Source organism: Culex quinquefasciatus, chromosome 3 (genome assembly GCF_015732765.1).
Source record: "Culex quinquefasciatus strain JHB chromosome 3, VPISU_Cqui_1.0_pri_paternal, whole genome shotgun sequence".
NCBI lineage: Eukaryota > Metazoa > Arthropoda > Insecta > Diptera > Culicidae > Culex > Culex quinquefasciatus.
The window spans coordinates 108,768,985-108,790,671 of NC_051863.1; the positions used below are offsets into that span (position 1 = coordinate 108,768,985).

At 35.3% G+C, this 21,687-nt stretch overlaps 1 protein-coding gene across 2 annotated transcripts in view; it reads right to left on the reverse strand.

Moving 5' to 3' along the window:
- Window positions 1–20,628, reverse strand: part of LOC119770523 — a 68,574-nt gene extending 47,946 nt beyond the window's left edge. For both annotated transcript variants that reach the window (XM_038265545.1, XM_038265546.1), the window contains exon 1: window positions 20,276–20,628. In XM_038265545.1, the coding sequence (XP_038121473.1) occupies window positions 20,276–20,618 (343 nt within the window). In that variant the 5' untranslated portion in view covers window positions 20,619–20,628. The remainder of the gene's footprint in view (window positions 1–20,275) is intronic.
- Window positions 20,629–21,687: the final 1,059 nt, after the last annotated feature.

Below are 21,687 nucleotides of genomic sequence, written 5' to 3' on the forward strand. Positions count from 1 at the left end.
AGAGCAAGTAGGGGAAATGGGAATGGGTTAGGTTTACTACATGAAATACGAGGTTTCCATATTTGGAGAATCCCGCAGTACACGATTGGACAAAGCACGTATTGCAATAACATAGTTTAACTAAAGCAAGAAAAAGGTAGAGATGAAGGTTAGTCTTATAGAATTGATACATAACAGTAACAAACAGAACGAAAGCAAATTAAAGCAAAATTAGAAGCAAAGACGCAAAAGCAAAAGAAAACAAAAAAACTGATTCTTATTGTCAAAATTTTGATGAGACTGATTGATGTGGTCAAGCAAACGATTGACGGCTGGAGCCAAATTTTGGCAGACACAGCAAGAAGGGAAAAAGGATGCAGCATCTCCAAAAAACGATCGTTTAGCAGAAATAATTTTGCTCCAGGACAAAACCGTCTGGCAAAGTGGCGATTCACTTTGCGACTTTCGTTAAACTTCGTTTTGAGCGTCTTCTTGGTGGCGATGTCTGGTCTTATGTGTTGCAATAGGTTTACATTTCGAGGTGCATTTTCGTTCAACAGCTTTATTATTATTATTATTATTATTACTATTTTTGCTTCACATCAATATAACAGTCTAGAACATATTGGATGGCTTGCATTTGTCACTGTAACTTAGAATCAACTCTGTTTTGAATGTCAGCCCGACGACTCATACCTGGGCTCTTAAATTAGTTTGGAAATCCCGACGAATCAAAACCAAAGCCACAACAACCGAAAAAGCGATAAAAGCAGAAACACGAGAAAAGTGTATAATTTACGCACTAAATAATTTTATAGCCGTTTGTCGGGAAAGAAAAATCTACACCCAGCCACTACTACTATAAACATGGGCGTAAAATCAACGGCTAATAATTTGAAATATTTCCTGATAGTAAAAATCTGTACACCTTCCCCGTTAAAGGCAGACGCGTTTCATGGTTCGCCCTTAATTTTGCCTCCAAAGTCTGAGTGTGCGTCTAGACTGCGCGTTCGCTCTCCCTTTGATCGACAAGTAGCTAATCGCATAGTTTAGAAATTCCATCTCTCTAGCGGCTCTCACTAGGCTCAGCGCGGAGAATGACAGCCCGCGATCGGCGGCGCAAAGCACTCGCTAATGAAAGGGGAAGTTAAGTTAAAACCGGTGGTGTATGTGTGTGTGTGATTTGTCGTTTAAAATTTGCGTATCATTAGGCGTTACGCCCATAGTTCAACACGTCGTTAAAGGCAGGTTGTTTATGCTGTTTCAATAAAACAAAGTAAATAACTTAAAATAACTAATAAAAACACTGACAATTTTTCTACTTCTGTCAATTCATAGGAGCTAAACGTTCAAAATAATGTTTACCTATTGTTCAAACTCTTTAATTTCATGCAAAACGTTTCCATTATAATGGATTTAATTATAATTTAAAAAAATCTTATCTATAATTTACATAAAAAGCTTGCAAAATTATTTGTGATGAAACATGTAAAAAAATTAAAGTTTGACAGAACCAAGTACTACCTTTTTTCAGAAATGCATTGTTATAAAAAGCTCACCAAAAGATGATTTCTATAAAAAGTTATATAACAATTACTGTTTGCCATAAATCCAGAGCCCAACATGAAATAGGCATCCTTGACTGATTAAAAAAATAATTTAGATTGAATAAAAAGTTTACTAACTACTTAGTAAAAAAGTTAATACATCTCTGTCAATTCAACCCACGTACCCAGGTATTTAACCTGAGCAAAGCATAAGTTTGATCCACTAGAACAAAAAAAATCTAAAAGTCTTCATTTTCCATACATTTTTTGGCCTTTTTCAGCAGGATGCTAAAACGTTACAACATTTTTACCCAGGTATCAAAAATGTGGGTTTTAATGAAAACCTATATGTTTGGGTATCAAAAGGAGTAGTGCGGTGCTTGTGGGGATGCGCAGTCCTGTTTTTTCGTGTTATTTTCCGTCTCTTTTATATCGCTATTTGTGTACATGGGGTGATTGGATTGCTTCTACTTCTTTTTCCATTTTTTTAGTTAACGCGTTCGTTGGCCGATGAATTTTGATTTTGTTCTCTTTATATAGTTTTCGATAGAAACGATTAGATTTTTGTTTTTTGAGACAAGAAAGTCGTATTGCTGGATTAAGTCCTTTCCATATCATCGAGGATCGGAAGGCACGTCGACGAATATGCTTTAAGGCCTATGATATAAAATAATTTTAATGAAGCCCTTCCTACATCATCGTTGATCGGAAGTCACGCCGACGGAGAATATCTGGAGAATCGCGGTCGAATTAATACTATATTTAAATCCTTAGATAGCTATCTTTTCGCAGCCGGCTGCCTAAGATTTTTAAAATTTCAACCGATAAACAAATTGCTCATGGTCGCATCACCTACCACAGTGAATCCTGACCTCATACTCATCTTACTAACCCCTCAAAACTCATGTGATACTTTGTCGGAGACGCAGCCGATTTAGCGATCCCATCACTCAAGTATCGGCTAACATTCCCATCCACTTCCTTGTGTCTTACCTCTGGTCGTGGCCGGCGTCGGTATTGATCAGCACGATAGGGACCTTTGAAAATTGCGAAGGGGTGATGATTGGTTCCTACTTTTCATCTGTGGTCCACGGAGCAATGTTTGGGGATCCTGGTCAATAACGAAGTAGCAGCTACGGGTAGACACCAATGCTATGCTATGCTAAACCTATATGTTTGGGTATCAAAAGATCGGATATGCTATGCCCTTTCCGATGGCACATCCGTTGACTTGTGAATCTTGACGTCATTCCAGGTTAGTACGAAATTCTAACGAAAAATCAATTCTATCGATACAAAGACGTCCAAAACGGTGTTATATCCACTCCAAAATGTTCATTTTACATCTTTACGGTTATATATTGACATTTAGATAAATGAAAAGTTTGCAAAATTAAGTTTAGATAAGGTTTATATACAATTTTTAGAGTAATATGAACATTTATACTAAGTAGTTAATAAACTTAATAGTCAATCCTAATTGTTTTTAATCAATCAAGGATACCTTTTTGAAGTTTTAAATGTTGTAGTGACAGAAACCTCAATTTTTTTAATCTGATGATTTAAATCTATTATCAAAAACTATGTTTGTTAAAGCCTCGAATCGTGTTTGATTTATGAGTTTAGTTTATCAAATAATTAACTTTTTTAAATATATTTTAAGATCGAATTTTCAGTATTCAGCGTTACGTCACAGTCTCACGAACCCCCCCCCCCCCCCCTCTCCCCCTTGTCACACTTGCGACAACCCCCTCTCCCCCCGTGACGTACTGTGTACTTTGTGGATGACGCCATAACATTTTTTATGTTAATTTTTCGAATGGTGAACAAACATTTTTTGCACTTTTTTTATTTTTGTAAAAGTATTTGTTATATAACTTTTATAGAAATCATCTTTTCATGAGGTTTCTATAGCAAAATGTTCGGCATGAGTTTCTGAACAAAACATAGTAACATAGTTCCTGTCAAAATGTAAATTGTCTACATTTTTTAAATACTTTCTTTGCATACTATATGTTTTGGGCCTTTTTGACATACTGACTCTCGCCTAAATTTCCTATACAAGTTCAACTATAAAATCTAAAATTTCGATGTACTTATCAGATAGTTAACTAAACGCAATCAAAGGTGGCCAGTAAAATGTGATTAATCCTCGGGCACGTGGGTCATTACACAGTTGCATCCGATGGACAACCTGCTAGTTGCTCGTAAAATATTTAGATAATAAAAAAGGGAACATAACAGATAAAAAAACAGGCGCAGAAAAAAAACTCCAAGTGGACACCGCGTCAATTAAATCTTCTTCCTCTTGGGTGATTTTCCCCCACTTTGGTGTTACCTTTTTGTCCAATCCCGGGCTGAAAGTTTTTTTTTTCGGGGAGGAATTTTGGATGGCCAGCCACTGATAATGGGGTGCCCCAAACAATTAACTACGGGAAAAAAGCCAGAGACAGCGATGGATCGAAAAACATAAAGTTTGTTGGAGACGACCACGGTGGAATCTTCAGGTAATGTGTAACAAGCTCCTTCCCTCCGATTGGGTTCGGTTGGGTCGATTCGGGAGGAGTAGGGGGGACCATCAACTACTAGTGGTCGCGGCGTGAAAGGGTGATGTTCAAGAATGCCGGAATCAGTTAACCGAAACTCTTCCTCAAAAAAGAGAGGTTGATAACCGTAACGAATGTTGGATTTTATAGTTGAAGGAAAAAAAATCAAATAAAAACCGACTTTATTGGTAATTAATTTATTTACTGTTGTTTTAGTGGGATCAGATCGGTCATTAAAGTTTTATTTAGGGTGATTTGATACCGGCCGAAAAAGCAGATCTATATTAGACGCAATTACCGGTGAGGAAGCGTAGAACGTGTTTGAAGTCGTTCGAAGATAATGACTAAATTGACCCAGTTCGATGACACTGATGACGCGGTGCATTTGGGAGAAGCTGCAGGTTGGTTTTTGACTAAGTTAATGTGATACTTGATAAATCAGCAATGACACGAACAACTCTCTGAGTTTCTAGAGTCAAAGAATCAATTTTGCATAATTTATTCTTCCATACAAGTCTCCCACACTTTTAAGAGCTATTCATACAAAAGTGATTTGCAAATACTCGAAAATCTATTTGTTGAGATGTTGATGTCTCTTGCAAAATAGAAACACGCCATTTGATTTTCAACAGGCATTTTTGTAGCATTGTCATAATAAAAAAACAAATCGTGCATATTTAATTTAGGTTTAATTCTTAGTTGATATTGTTCAGTTCAAAGCTTTTAGAATTTAGATAAACCGTCATCAAGGGTGACATTGGGTCATACAAATTTCAGCATTTTTGTATGACTCAATCTCACCCCCAGACCCAATGTCACCCTTGATTACGGTAATCAATTGAAATTTTCCAGCGAAATAAAATTTGATTATAAAATGTATGTCATGGATCAATAAAGTGTGAACTTAGAAGAATTTTATAACAAGTGAATTGTGAATTTACTTGTCAAAAAAAAAAGATGATTTCTATAAAAGTTATATAACAAATACTTTTACAAAAATAAATAAAGTGCAAAAAATGTTTGTAGAGCTCTCAAATTACCCCGATCATCACTTTTCTATTAAACTTAACCCTGAATTGCTACATTCAAAAAAACTGATTTTTGAAGGTTTGCTCAGATTCTTTCTCTCAATTTGGTCGTAGAAGGCGTAGATTGTGAGATAAAATGTTGGTTTATTCGACAAAGTTACTTCAATTGGCAAGTCCATCAATTTTCTTTTAGTTAAAAATTCCCCAAAATATTCCAGAAAAGTTAAATTTTCAAAATCACTCTGATCGTGAACCACACAAATTTTCAACCAAACCAAGCGTTGCCCCTTTTATTTGCAAAAACTCTTCTGAAGTCACCAAAGCTAAAAAAAACTTTACAATTTTTCGGAAAATCCATTTTCCACTTAATCTTGTAGTCTAGACCACTCTACAATGTGTGCAAATGAAAAATATATTTTGGTTTTAAAATATAAATGCTATTGTATGATTTTAAGGACGTGCTGCATTTTGGAGATAGTTTTGCATACTATTGAAATAATTTTATTTCTAAAGTTTCAATAAAATTATGATAGCTCGGCTGATGCAAATTCTGTAAAATTTTACAAAACTAAACACGTTAAAAATGTGTGATACACAGAAAAAAATGATGGTTACATTCATCAGGAAATGATGACAGATTTTGTGTCGAAAAAAATGTGTATTATTAGGGGAGAGTGGGGAGACTTGATCCCCGGGGATACTTGATCCCAAGCCTGTATCACGTCAGCATGTGGGTGAAACAATTAGCTTTGTTCTAGAAAGTTGTGCGAAATTGACTAAAACTCATTGTAGAAAACAAAGAAAAAAATTAAAAAATGTTTAGATTGAGTTACACACATTTTTCTGAAACGAGCTGCAAAAAACTTCCAAGAGATCTTTTTTTCTTTGTGTTGATATGTATAGAAAACACTCAAAAATTATTCACAAACATATTGTTCATACATGAATTGTTTGATAAACTTATCAACTCCAAAACCCTTACGCATTTGATGTTAAATTTATCGTCATACTATTTTTACAATCAATTGTTTAAAAAAGTGCGTTTAGGGAGACTTGTTCCTGCATTTTTACAGTCACTGGAATCAGCTTCAAGATTAATTAATTGGGATGGGTTTTCATACATAGGTTCCTTTAGTATAGTTGTACATAACTTACTGCCGTTTGAACCTTTTTTCAAAAGTTTTGTAAACAAAAATTTCCAGCTTTTGTAAACATGCTTAATTTTGGTCTAAAAATAATATTTTAAGTTTTCAAATATTTTATGTGAAATTGCTGTAACTTATAGAAAATTAAAAGTTTGGATGAATAAGAAACATTTTGCTTAAGATTTCTTCAAAATAATGAAAGGGGATCAAGTTACCCCTAACATTTTTAAAATGCCAGTTTGAAATATTTTTTTAAAACGCTTGGCATGATTCGAATAGTTAATCTGATGAAATACCCTTATAAGCCAAACATAGATGAATGTTGAAGCTTTCAATTCATGCAAAAAGTTCATAGTTTTGTGAGAAATTGACAGAGTTATGTGCGATACAAAAAAAAGGGAATCAAGTCTCCCTACTCTCCCCTACATCAGATTATGATGAATTTTCATCAGTTCCTGGTGAATATTCATCAGGTTCATATTTTTACACATTTTTTGGTAATATTACTCAAAAAAGAGGTAATATTCAACCTACGAAATTTTCAACATTTCAAAACTCAACTTTTTTTTGCTGTACACAAGTATGTTGTGTCAGGAGATAATATTTTGTATCTTGGAAACTGATTTTTTACAGTAATTTTCCTGCTCACAATTACTTTATGATAACAATGCCTTTATTTCAAGCAGTTTTAAAAGAGCATGAAATTGCCTTTAAATTCCGATGTTTTGTAATTGTTCCCATTTATGATCCAAAAAAAATGATTTAACCGTAAAAAATCACACGCTATTGTCAGGACTATTAGAAAAACTTAAGCAAATTATAAGCAAGAGATAGCATTGATTCTTCTTCAAAAATCAGTTTAAATGATGTTCTTGGCCTGCTTAACATTCCAACTCCCAAGGCTCCAAAAAAGTTGGAACGGTAACTTCAACTCAATGGTTCTCGGGCATAACTCAACCAATCAAGATGATTCTTCTTTCCAATGATTTGTTAGGATGTCTAGATGATTCTAGACCTTTGCAGAACTTAATTTGAACAAATCGTTTAAAAAAAGTTGGAACGATGTTTTCGGTCGCAGAAATTACAGATTTGTTCAAATCAAGTTCTGCAAAATTTTAGGATCATCTAGACATTCTTACAAATCACTGGGAACAAGAATCGTCCTGACTGGTTGAGTTATGCCCGAGAACGGGCGTGTTGAAGTTACCGTTCCAATTTTTTTGGGAGGCTTGGGCGTCCGTGCAAGTTGGACATGCGTTGGGCGTTCCAGTGTTAAAAAAATGGTTTTAGCAAAGAATCTAAAAATCTTTCTCAAGATATTACACAAAATTGGGAATCGATTACTGCAGTTTAACTTAAGGAGTTACAGACATACATGTCTGTGGGATTCGTCAAAATTGTTGAGGTTGGTGTGGGCACACCTTTAAACTTTCATCTATTAACAAAACAAAACTTTATTGTAAAGAAAGCACACGGGATATGTCTCTGAAGTCTTCACCCCAAATTTCAGCCAATTTGGTCCATCCCATCTCGAGATATCGTGGCACCCGTAACCCAACTCAATGTTTAGAGAAAACGTTCTCATAGTTTGACAATTCGCTTTGCGCATTACAAAATTGTAAACTTAAATCGTCTCTTACTCAGTTCAGTTATGAAATATCTTCGTGAAACTTTCAGGAGTGTTTGAAAATCATCTTTTTAGTAAATTTAGTGATTTTTCTGTAAGATGAAATTTTGTGATTTTCTACACGTATGTAACCCCTTGATGAATTGTACCAATGAAGAGTCGATACTGTTTTTAGAGTATACATTAAACAAATGAATATCTGTCGTTTGATGTAAATGATTTTTAAAAGTATTTATCAATGTACCCGCATTTTTTATGCAACAGAAAGCTATGTTTTTCGTAAACTATTAAAACGCATTGTATAATGTTTATTTTCCATTTTCAATCCAATGGAAAAGTTTTAAATTCTTCAAATCACAGGTTGGGAAGGACTAAGGCTTAGGAAACAAAATATTAACATAGATTTTTCGATATTTTGAATTACCTTTGGCAGTCAATGGCGGTACCAGGAAATGGCCTGGGGAGCATGTGGACCCCTTCGACTGAAATGTGTTCTAGATTTGTCCAGGGGTTATTCACAAATATCGTAATCAAAAAATTTCTCATACGAGTAGTGTTGGCAGTACATTCTGTACTGTAATCATGCCTTTGTACTACTGAGATACTGTTTTCCTTTTTAAATAATTTTTGAAGACTTGAATATATTTTAAACCAACTTATCAAGACAAATTCATCCTAATTACATAAAGCAATATTTCAAATCGAAATCCAGCTTCTCAACGTTCAAATCAAACAAAACTGTGCGCAAAAAGTGGCAAACGCACACACACCCAACAGAAGTGAGCAACCCAATAATCCGCTCGACTTTGGCCGATAAATCAAATCCACCCACGCAAACACTTGGCACTTGGCAGCAAAGCTCTTGAAAACAGCCCCAACAGAAGCTTCTTCCTCTCCGTTGTCCTCCCCCCCGCCCAATATCTCTGACGGCGGCGCTCGTGAAATTTTAACAACCCAATCAAAATCAGCTGCACTCGAAAAATCGCACACTCATTATTGCAATCTCTTCGTTTTGGCCGAGCTTTTCGCATCCCCCGCCTCACCCGTCCAGACCGAACTTGGGGTTTCGGACTCAATCTGTCTGATCGTGGCTTCGTCTGGTTTCTGCCTGCCAACTCGAGATATCAACATTGGCTTAAGTATGTTCATCTCCTGATGTCTGGGGATGGCGCGTTTGGCTGTGGCGTTTAAGTGAGGAAACAGACGGTGCTTTTTAAATACAGCTCTTAATAAATTGGTTTATTTGACAGAAGTTGGGAACGAATAATATGGTTGGTGTCCCTACTGAAATGCTTCATTGTCACAAACTTGCTAAACACTTGACTTGCAAACGATGAGTCTGTTTCCAAGCAAAGGTCGTTCTGGCAAGTACAAAACACGAGAGTGCCTTCAAACAACAAACGTTTTCACGTTTTAATTTATTGCATTTTCGTTAGACCCTCGCCCCCTCCTCAACGGTCACCGGTAGCCGGACTGCCGGAAGCACCTCAGAGGCCCCCGGCCACCCCACCACGCAATCAGAGTGCGATGAGCACGCTTTCTGGCCGAGCTTTTCGAGCAGATTTCGTGAGGCACGGCTTGGCCACGACGGCTGCGGCATCACGGTCAATTCGGGACGCATCACACCACCACGCCGGGAACGAGAGTGGGAGATCCGAATCTAAGACATGAACCCACGGGCAGGGTCGCGGGATGGCACATGCTCGCGGGATCTTTGGCCGGTCTCAACCACTGCTTGCTGTTTGATTCCGGTGAATTGATTAAGACATAATGCTGGTAATGGCTTTAAATTTCAATGTCATTCATGAACGCGGAGGGGCTACGTGTACGCGATGGAGATTTGGCACGGTATGGAGGAAGCAAAATGTTATAAATCTAGATGACCCATGGGAGATTTTTTTTCGTAAAATGCTGAAGAAATCATCTTCCTGATTTATAATAAAGAGCCTCAAGAAAATTGCATGAATTTTCAAATTATAAGTCGTATTTCGTATTTTTTTTTTAACTATCAACTTGTTCCCTGGCTGAAGCTCATAACTTTTCATCAGAAAATCCTTAAAAATATCGTGTCTTCGGGAAAGTTTTTCCAAATTTAATGAAGGTTATACAACTTTATCATCAATCATCTACAGAATTGTGATTAATCGAGTCTGAACTGTATTCCAGAACAAAAAACTTATTGTACAGAAATATTATTAAATTTCGTTGGATGTCGATGATACGATGATACATCATACAGTCATCCCACATATTCGGAACACCCACAAATTCGGAACACTTTTATGATAATTTGTCAATAGCATGCCAAAAGTAGCTTTTCTGTCGACCTTACTATTTTTAGAACCTTTATTTGGACATTATCTTGCTACTTCACTAAAAAAAGTAATACTTTTTGAACAAAAAAAACTTCATTCCAAGACTAAAATGTCCAGAGCAGCAAAACATTGCCTTCAAATGGCCTGTTTCATAATTGTGGGATGTTACTGTGCCTCCCACAATTGTGGAACACCTGAATTTAACTGATATTTTCACAAAAAAAAAGTCACTAAGCTTGAGTTTTATTGGTTTCAGTGCGTGAAGTCATTATTTGGTAGAAATATGTACTCCTGGAGAGAACCAAACTTTGTTTACATTCGTAAGAAAAAAGTGTTCCGAATTTGTGGATTTCAAGGGTCAAAGTAATTCTTCAAAAACTTCATTAAAAGTTAAAATTTGCAGATGTTCGATACAGCATTCGAAAGATCGCAAGAAAATCTTTCAAATTAAGGTAAAGCGAATCATTAAGTTCAATTAACGATGTGCTATGATTTTTTGAACATTGGCCGATCTGGAAACCGTTCCAAATATGTGGGATGACTGTATATTGTCTCACGATAAACGTCTTTTTACTCGACAATTAATTCAAAAAACCTTGCAAACCTTCAAAAGGCAGTATTAAAGCACAAATTACTCATTACTATTAATAGGTGATAAACTACACTTCAATCCAAACAAGGACAACAGTTTTTGAATAGATTCAAAGTTATTAAAAGTTTTTTTTTGTATTTAGTTGTCCTTTGGATTTTAAATCAACCAAATTATATTATCCAGTGTGATTTAAATAAAATAAATCACTTGGGTAATTCTCCGCCAACTCACACAGCAGTTGCCCCGACCCCTCTTCGATTTGCGTGAAACTTTGTCCTATGGGATAACTTTTGTCCCTGATCATGAATCCGAGGTCCGTTTTTTGATATCTCGTGACAGAGGGGCGGTACGACCCCTTCCATTTTGGAACATGCGAAAAAAGAGGTGTTTTTCAATAATTTGCAGCCTGAAACGGTGATGAGATAGAAATTTGGTGTCAAAGGGACTTTTATGTAAAATTAGACGCCCGATTTGATGGCGTACTCAGAATTCCGAAAAAAGGTATTTTTCATCGAAAAAAACACTAAAAAAGTATAAAAAATTCTCCCATTTCCCGTTACTCGACTGTAAAAAATTTTGGAATATGTCATTTTATGGGAAATTTATTGTACTTTTTGAATCTACATTGACCCAGAAGGGTCATTTTTTCATTTAGAACAAAATTTTTCATTTTAAAATTTCGTGTTTTTTCTAACTTTGCAGGGTTATTTTTTAGAGTGTAACAATGTTCTACAAAGTTGTAGAGCAGACAATTTGATATATAGACATAAGGGGTTTGCTTATAAACATCACGAGTTATCGCGATTTTACGAAAAAAAAAGTTTTGAAAAAGTTGGTCGTCATCGATCATGGCCGTTCATGGTCACCCGCGACAGACACGGACGACGAAACGAAGAAAAACGCAAAAAGTAACTTTTTCAAAACTTTTTTTCGTAAAATCGCGATAACTCGTAATGTTTATAAGCAAACCTCTTATGTCTATATATCAATTATTTTGTAATTGTCTGCTCTACAATTTTGTAGAACATTGTTACACTCTAAAAAATAACTCTGCAAAGTTAGAAAAAACACGGAATTTTAAAATGAAAAATTTTGTTCTAAATGAAAAAATGACCCTTCTGGGTCAATGTAGATTCGAAAAGTACATTAAATTTCCCATAAAATAACATGTTCCAAAAATTTTTACAGTCGAGTAACGGAAAATGGGAGAATTTTTAAAACTTTTTTAGAGTTTTTTTCGATGAAAAATACGTTTTTTCGGAATTCTGAGTACGCCATCAAATCGGGCGTCTAATTTTACATAAAAATGTCTTTGACACCAAATTTCTATCTCATCACCGTTTCAGGCTGCAAATTATTGAAAAACACCTCTTTTTTCGCATGTTCAAAAATGGAAGGGGTCGTACCGCCCCTCCGTCACGAGATATCAAAAAACGGACCACGGATTCGTGATCAGGGACAAAAGTTACCCCTTAGGACAAAGTTTCACGCAAATCGAAGAGGGGTTGGGGCAACTTTTCCCGATTTCGTGTGAGTTGGTAGAGAATTACCCACTTATATTCAACTTTTTTACTTCAGCTTAAAAAATTCTTTCAAAATGTAAAAAAACAGAAACGACAACAAATAAAATGATACCAGACAATGTAATATTTTGGATAAGTTTAGAATTTCATGTTTCATATAAAACATATTAAACAAATCAATTCCACCACCTGGGGAAAATCGGGACTTCAGTCTGAATATGTACAGGAAGTTTCAGAGCAATAAATTTGGAAATATGAATACTGATTTTGTTGTTCAGTTCCTGTTTTACCAGAAATCAATCAAAAAAATCATTAAACATGAAGAAAAACAAATTGGCTTATACAGCTGTCTTAATTCGTTACATTTACCCTGATTTGCCCAAGATGCTGGTGTCTGTTGAAAAATATTTAGATATGATGTTTTTTTTTTCAAATTTAAGATGATAAATATACGTAAATATTACAATAATACCCAGTCTTTTTAAAAATATATAAAATTGAATAGAAAAAATTAAAAGCGCTAGGTATTTTGCGGCCAGGTATTTTGCGGATCTGAAAACTAAATCTGAAAACTAGCCAAATTTAAGCTGAGATATCGTGTTCTAAGCTTGCTGGTTTTCCTATTTAGTTAGCATAACATAAGAGAGCACAAAGGCATGGATATGCCAAATACAAATTTTAATGCTTTAAAATTCATATTGATTTCTAAGTACCGTAAAACGGGGTGAATTTGATAGGTTTGCGTACGGAATTGCTTAGAATCATTCTGACTGTGGTAGAGAAGTGTTGAAAGAACCTCAAAAAGAACTTTTCATAAAATTTTGAAAAGTTTAAAAAGTTAGTTAATTATAGTTAAGAAAATGTTGATGAAAGTCATTATTTTAAACTTCTCAAAGTGTCATGATTTCCTCAATGAACATGATTTTGAATCGGAAACAATTTTCCACTAGGAGAAGGTAAAATAAGTTTGTAAATTATAAATTATATGTGTTTTTGAAACACAATTAAAAAAAACTCCAAATTTATAGGCAATTTCAGTTGAACAAATTTCATGTAAAATGTGAAAACTTGTGATTAGTGCATCGAATTCAGTATAAAATGCAATATTAATCATTAATTTTATAAACAAATCTAGTTTTTACAAATTCCAGGCAAAATTCCGACTTTTTAACAATTTTACTTAAAGTTTATATTTATTTGTTAAAAAGCTTAAGGTAACTAAATATAAATATTGATATTTTTTCTTAAAAACAATATCAGCAACATCATTGATGGTACATTTAACGTACAAATAAAGTTTGAACATCTTAAATATGATTATAACAACAAAAACAATGACTATCAAAGTCACCCCGGAATTGAAAGTAAGAATTTTTAACGTAACTTTTTTTTCTAAACACTATTGAAAAACATGTTTTTCCAAAATAGTGCATGGACTTTGTGTGGCCTACACACAATAAAATATTTCCGAATGTTACATCATTTATGATGTAACACTTTTGCACGTCATTAAACATTTAAATTTAAATACAATTTGATGTAAATTTGCAACAAATTATACGTAAAAACATGATTTAACGTGTGATTCAACGGTTAACGTCGAACCTCAAGTTTACATCAACTGAGTTTACATGTGATTCATTTTTTCTGTGTCGAGTAAATTCACATTTTTTTGTGTACCCCAGTACATGTTTTAAAAATAATAATCTTGAGTAAAACCTTACCTGTTGGAAAATATTCCAAAAACAAATTGGAATCCTTTAAAAGTCACCCCGGTTTACGGTATTCAGTTGTTTCAAGACCAAACTTTGTTTTTTTTCAGTTTCGCAAATTCCCGGGACAGAATGAAAAAATTCCCGGGATTTGGGGGTTGAAGAACAATGCATTTTTTTTAAATTGAATTTGTGTGGACAACATCTGGAACTCAACTCCGCCTCCGGCGGGCTTTGATCTAAAAGTTTGCCCAAAATCAATATTTCAACCAGTTTTTGATCTTCAAGAAACATTGAAAAGAGGAACTCTCCAAATAAGATTTGAAAAATTGGAAAAGTTTAACTTGTAAAATTGGGTTGGAAGTGTAACTTGTTTTATGTGGCATTGCCAACATTTTTAAAAGTGTATTTTTTTTTCTGGGGTTAACTTTTCACTAACATTGTTTATATAATATGTAAAAATACTTAAAATAAGCAAACAAATGAAAAAAATACATTAAAAACATAAAAAAAAACTAAAAAGATAAGAGGTATTGATAGGAATAAGTAGCATAAAAAAAACTAAACATAAAACAAGAAATATAAAGAATTTCGTAAAACAAAAGTTGATCAAAATGACGGGAAAAACAGAACAATCGACAAAAAAAATTGGCATTAGAGGGTGAAATTGCCTGAGGAGATTGAAATCCTTCTGCCTGGTGCTACTTGCTATGTTTAGGCTTCTACTTGCTCGAAATTAGACCACAGGTCTGACATTTTAAAATGGATTCCGGGACTGAGATATATTCTTATAATTTCTTAGCCAGTCTGAGGGCGTTGGATTGGAAGCATACAGACACGTGACGCGGATTGTTTTTTTTTTATAAAGTCAGAAGCCTGTCATGTTTTATCATATGTTTAAAAAACTCCCTCGATCAATAGTTTTTTTTATACCATACAAATTACCGTACATTATCGTAAAACGTTTGTATTTTATCAAATAATTGCTCAACTTGCTATGGCCCCCTCGTCACCCAACTATTGATGTAAAACCCCTCAACAACAACGTCAGTGACACGCGGGGGGGGGCTTAATAAATGAATGATGGTCTCAATTATCTTAAAGCCGGTCGGATTGCTGGCTAGAATTAACCTAATTATCCGCTGGCTGGTGCTGCTAGACGGATGATTCACGAGGACCACTCCGGAGCGGCGTATTTAGACACACGACGACGACGACGTGTAATTTGCCGTGCGAGCCGATAATTGACAAACGCGGATAATTTGCTTTCATTACTGGAACCTCCGTCGGAAGTGAGCGCGGTACGGGGAGAGGATGGAAAACCGCAAGCGGAAGGTGGGAAACGGGAACGGCACGCGCGCGTGTTAGTAAACGGTTCGGGAAGGACCAACGTGAAGCGCGGGTTTCTGGAGTTCGGCCAAGTTTGTTGTACAACCACAAAAATATCACAAGCTTTGTAGATCTAGTAGGAAAAGGGAGTTATGCCAGGTTTTTCAGAACCAGTAAAAGTTTTTTTATTATTATCTGAAAATCTATCACGGTTTTTTTATATATTTTTTTCAAACTGGATTTCGTCATGTTTATGCGACAATTCGATGCTCTCCTTTTCTCAACTACATGGCAACCGTTCATTGCCGGCCGTTCCTATCTCCACCGCACAAAAGGGATCAAGGATAGGGGATTTAAAAGACGGGTGTTGTTGATTCTCGACTTTTTTAACCGGATAAGGGAAAATCTCCACAGTATCCCAAGGATCTTTCGCATGGAGTTGGACGTTTTTTGGGAAGGTAAATGGTATGAGGAGCCACCCTAGGTGAATGGTAACGACCGTTCAATTTCGGTTGAAGATTCAAACTGCATTGAAAAATAAGGAACTAATAACATAAATAACACATATATAGAACAGTACATTTCAAATAATTTGACATATCTATTACAAAATAAAAACATCGCTGCCCCACTTAATCAAGCTACAAAGCTTAATAGTTTCATCCGCAGTAAGACCAACTCTCTCTCCACTGCACTCACCATGAATGAACCAACCGCCGCGACACACGGGCAGAACCATCCCTCTTGATGCTACGGAAAAGTTTTATTTTTATTTCATTTTTATTAAACCGCGCCATGAAAGACCCAGAAATATCTTAATCGCTGCTTTAAAATCTCACTCCACAGTGCCTTCGTGTCTTTATTCGCGCGTATTTCCTCTCTCTCTCTTTCTCTATCCCCTGGCAGCATCGCGAGAGAATTTTGCAACACCTCTTCCGTTTTGCAATCTCTTGATCCTTCCCGGTGAGCAGCGCAAACTGTCAAGTCAAGAAGAAGCAAGCCGTGGAAGGTGTGTGTGCTTCAACGTCAAACACGATGGAAGGACAAGCGGGGAGGCGAGCGGGACCAAACTCCGATGCTCTGGTAGCAGTTTTCACTCGAAATTAAAACAGAAATCTGTTAAATCTCGAAAAACGACGCGCACATCATCGCGCACTCACGACGACGACGGATGGCGGAGGATGTGCTCGCGATATGCGGAGGATGTTGGCAACAGTTTTGACAGCGGATTTTTCTTCTTTTTTTTGCTGTTGTCAAGGTTTTTGGGTGAAGCAAGGTTAAGTTTTGCTGAATTGCGAAATAAAATTTTCAAATAGAATACTTATACTTATTTAAAACCATAGTATTTTTAGATTTTTTTTAATCAAAAATAATTATGTCAGCAGATGACAACGACGACAATGATGCTGTTGATCTCAATCAAAGAATGCACAAGAAAAACTGTTGAAAACATGCGTAGGAGTTTTGTTTTGCTCACGCGCCATCATTGAACATTTTAATGCAGTTCTGAAAAATATACTATCTCTCAAGAATTTTGAAAAGATGCCGACTTTTCATTCTTATTTTTTATATTACCGAGAAATTTGTTCAAAGAAAACATTCTGAAACTTATCATTTCAGTCATCACCCGCTTCTTCCGGTGGTAAACTATTCGCAAAAGGTTCCCATAGAATTTTCTAACAATCGATGCAACCCGGTTTTTCGCAAAATATGAAAAATTGCTTGGCAAAACTGACTTTTTGTGTTTTATTTGAAAATTAGATTAATCCCGTTTTAAACGAATTACTACACAGAAAAAAAAATAATTCCCGTAATCGTGAATTGTGTTCATGAATTTGGGAACACCGAAGGAATTAAATTATGAGTATAGTGCATTTTCACTATAAATTTGAAAATATGTCTTCGTGGTTCTCAAATTCATGAACACAATTCAGGATCCCGATAATTGACTTTTTTCCTTGTATTGCAATCATTCGTTTCAAGAACTTAACATCAAACTTAAGGGGTGTTTTTTCACAATTTCATTTGAGAATATTTAAGGCTATTTAAATCATAAAGACAATATTTTATATCATAATCATGATACCATGAATTTGACACAGATTTTCATAAAAAATGAATTAAATGAGTTTGATTAATTGTAGATTAAGTTCATAAAAATAAAATGGAAGTAGTTTAAACGATTTAAATGCATTTTTTAAATATTAAAAAAACAATTCCAATGTTTTCAATTCCAAAATAAAAAAAAAAACGATGTTTTTCGCTTTATAACTTTTTTTCCATATCTCAGCTTAGAATAATAACTTCACACAAGTAATGCTTAAAAACTGAATAAATCAAATGAAAAATGCAGATACAGCTTAATTTTCGTTTATCGATTAAACTGGATACACTAATCTAATTAAAAAAAAAGGAAAATTGATTGAAAATGAGATGAAATTAATTAAATGAATTCATAAAAAATATAACATTTTCTGAATAGTTCTGAACAGAAATTTCTAGAATGGGCAAAAAATCTTTGACCGAGTTGTGAATTTTTGAATCAATACTGATTTTTTTCAAAAAATCGAAATATTGATCGCAAAAATTTTTCAACTTCATTTTTCGATGTAAAATCAAATTTGCCATCAACAAGTACTTCAATGAAATTTTGATAATGTGCACCGTTTTCAAGTTATTGCCATTTTAGGTAACTTTTTTGAAAATAGTAGCAAGGCGTCATCCATAAAGTATGTCACGCAAAAATCGGCCAAAATTAACCCCCCCTCCCCCCTATGTCACACTTTGTCACACAAGGTTGAACCCCCCTCAAATAGTACGTCACATTTTACCAGCCCCCCCCCCCCTTGTTTCGATGGGATTTTTTGTAGTTTTTATTTCTTTAAACTCTCATAATTTTGGTATTTTTGCCAATTTTAATATGGAAAAAAATTATCAGTTGTCTAATTATTAATTTTCTAGAATAAACATTGCGATATAAAAAACAGTTTGGTATCTTTTTTTTTAAAATTAGGCCTAGTATAACATTCAAGTATTAAAATATCTTGAAAACTGTTTTTCACAGCTTTGTATCTAATAAGTTCAAACCGTTTATAGCAGTTTTGTTATGAACATCCTGCTTTCAAGCCATTTATTTTTATCGAGCAAGTATTTGCAAAATATTGAAGTTCCAGCTGAATAAAAAAAAGTGACTATATAATAATTGATAATGTGATAATTCTAAATAATAGTAAGCAAAAATTTTAGAAAGAAGGATTTAATGTAATTGTGTACATTACGAATTAATATTATGCAATATTAAAAAAGCCTAGCGTGACGTCACAGTCTCGCAAACCCCCTCCCCTTCGTCACATTTTGTCACACCTACGGTAACCCCCTCCCCCTAAGAGCGTACGTACTTTATGGATGACGCCCAATTATTCAAAATTAGTGCCCACGTTTGCCCACATTTAAAAAAAAATTGTGAAGAGCTGAGAAAATTCTCTATATTTTGCTTTCTTGAACTTGTTTGACACGACCTTTAGCTGCTGAGATATTGCAATGCAAAGATTTAAAAACAGAAAAATTGATGTTTTCTAAGTCTCACCAAAACAACCCACCATTTTCTAATGTCGACATCTCAGCAACTAAAGGTCCGATTTTCAATGTTAAAATATGAAACATTTGTGAAATTTTTTGATATTTTCGAAAAAAAACATTTTCATTATTTTTAAATCAACACTAATATTTCAAAAGGGCGTAATATTGAAAGCTTGGCGCATTTGAAATGTTAGTCTTGATTCAGACAGGATTCGATTTATCAAATCATAAAATCAATTAAAGATAATTTCATGATCGAGGAGCCCTTGAAATGATTTGAAAAAGTCTCAAAAACATATCTAAGGTGTGGGATTCCCTAAGTTTCCAATTATAAATCTGCACTCCGAGAATCAATAATAAACAAAATCAGGTGGCAACGCTTTTGTGCCCTTACAGTCATCTTTTAAATTTCATTTGGAGAGATACTATCGTGAACAACAGTTTGCACATAGAATGACCGATGATAAGATTTATTTTTAATTTTAAGTTTTATTGCGAAAATCAACAAAAATTCCACAAGAGTTGATGAAACAGATGTAGGTATTTTGTCGTATTTAGTATCAGTAAAAGTACCATTTTTAAGCTTCTTTTTAAAGGGAATTAAAAATGGTTGTCCACATTTCGCAAGTGATCATTAAATCATACAATTCCCAAAATTGATTAAATGATTTTTAAATGCAATCAGCAGAGTTCACATGACTTAAAACATGAGCGATTGAGATATTTTTAATACCGAAATGCATGGTTGAAAAGACTTCTTGTAGTGATATTTAGTAAAACTATTAACTTCCAATTTGATATCAATTTGAGCAAATATCGAAATGTTTCCAAAGTCCAGGAGATGCCACGATATTTACAAAACTGACGTCATTTATGATATCCAACTCCGTTCCGGTTATGTCTCCCGCATAGCTACTTCTATTTTCAATTCATATCCAAATGTCAACATAACTCTACAAAATATTCTATATATTTCTCATTTTACTCTAGATCAATTTAAAATTTTGTTCAACCCCCATATTAAACCAAGAACGTGAACTTTTGGTGAGAATTAATTGAGAAAGTATTAAGGTGAAAACATTCATCATAAAGCATCCAATATATAGCAATTAGAGTCATGATGAATTTTCTTTGAAAATGATTGACGGCTTTATCTTCAAATGTAATGTTATTTAGTCAAAAAAAAAAATTATTAGCTTAAATTTAGTCATTTTATCCCAAACAAACTACCCCCGACTTTACCTGACAAAATTCCAGCAAACTTTAAAGCCATTCTGCTCAGCTATTCCAACTTCAAGCTAACCGACGAGAGAGTGTGCGAGTAAAGTTGTGCTGGCTTGGGGTCGTACTTACCGCCGCGTTGTACATTCCAACAACCGCCAAAACGACTCATCCAACACAACCGGAACGCATAACAATAGCAGCAACAACACCAACAGCCGTCGGTTCGTTTCAGGTGCCTCTCCGAGATGGCGCTGGTGGTGGTGCGGACGACAAAACCGCCTCCATCATCATTAAAATGGCGACAGAGTCGACCGTGTCTCACGCGTGATGACACTGAGCGATGATGACACTTGTGCCACACCACACTATACCACAGTGACAATGACAAACAGTCGCCGCCGCCGCCATCACACACACACACACACACGCGCGCAAACGCACGCAAATTTCTTCGGCGATGAGAGCTAGTCATCGTAGTAGGCCACATTACTAGCACTAGAAAAGCAACATAAATCCAAGTCACCGGCGGCAGTACATTGTTTTCACGGTGCGCACGCACACACACTCATACTCACTCACACAGATGCTCCAAGGGGGAAAGCGCGAGACAGTTTCCATGGAAACGTCGGCTAGCCCCCCCAAACCGTCATCATTGGCCATCATCGTCGGAAGCCCCCCGCGACGGAGGACATCATGACAGAAAGGACATGCACAGCATCCAACGCACACACACACACAACCCGCAAGATCAACGACGACGGTGGAAATTTGAGGAAAACGCAGGTACTCTCACTCTCAACTTGCCATGGCATGCTCTTCCACTGTGGGTGTATTTGTTGGAGATTCTCGGATTTTCCCACTCCGACGCTTGCTTTGACTGCGCTGGTGTTGGTGTCGTCACCGTTTGGAGTTTTTCGTGGGGAGACTGCGAGATTTGGTCCAGGAAAAGCTACAAACACCACCACCAACATCGTTTAGAATTGGGGAGAAAAGACACCAACACCAAAACGAGACAAGCAACCCCAAAATGGAAAACTTTGTTGAGAGTTTTTTGTTGTCTGTTTTTCGAAGCGTCAAATCAAAGGAAATGCTGGGTATTTTTGTTTTCATCATAAATATTTTTAATAAAATTGGTTTTTCTTCGTGTATAATAATTATAATAGAATAATAATAACTCTAATAATTAATTACTTATCTTAATCTTTCTTCTCTGTGTGTGTGTGCTTTCTTGTCACATTGTTTTGCTTACAAATCAGAGTAAAAATAATCTTTGCAAGAAACGAGACACGAATAAAACTAAACCAATAATTAAGTCCTGTCTCTGTTGGGAATTTGCGATCGATTCCAATCGCACTGGAATGTTGGTTGCGTTTTTTAAACTAAACTCTTTACGGGCTGACTTTACTTTCAATAAAGTATTTGATTTTCTTTTCTGCATTGCCTAATTTGATTTTGAACAAACAAATCTCATTTACGTATGTAAACACAAAACAAGAAAAAAAAAGTGTACTAATAGTTCACGAGAAAATTCTTGAACTCTC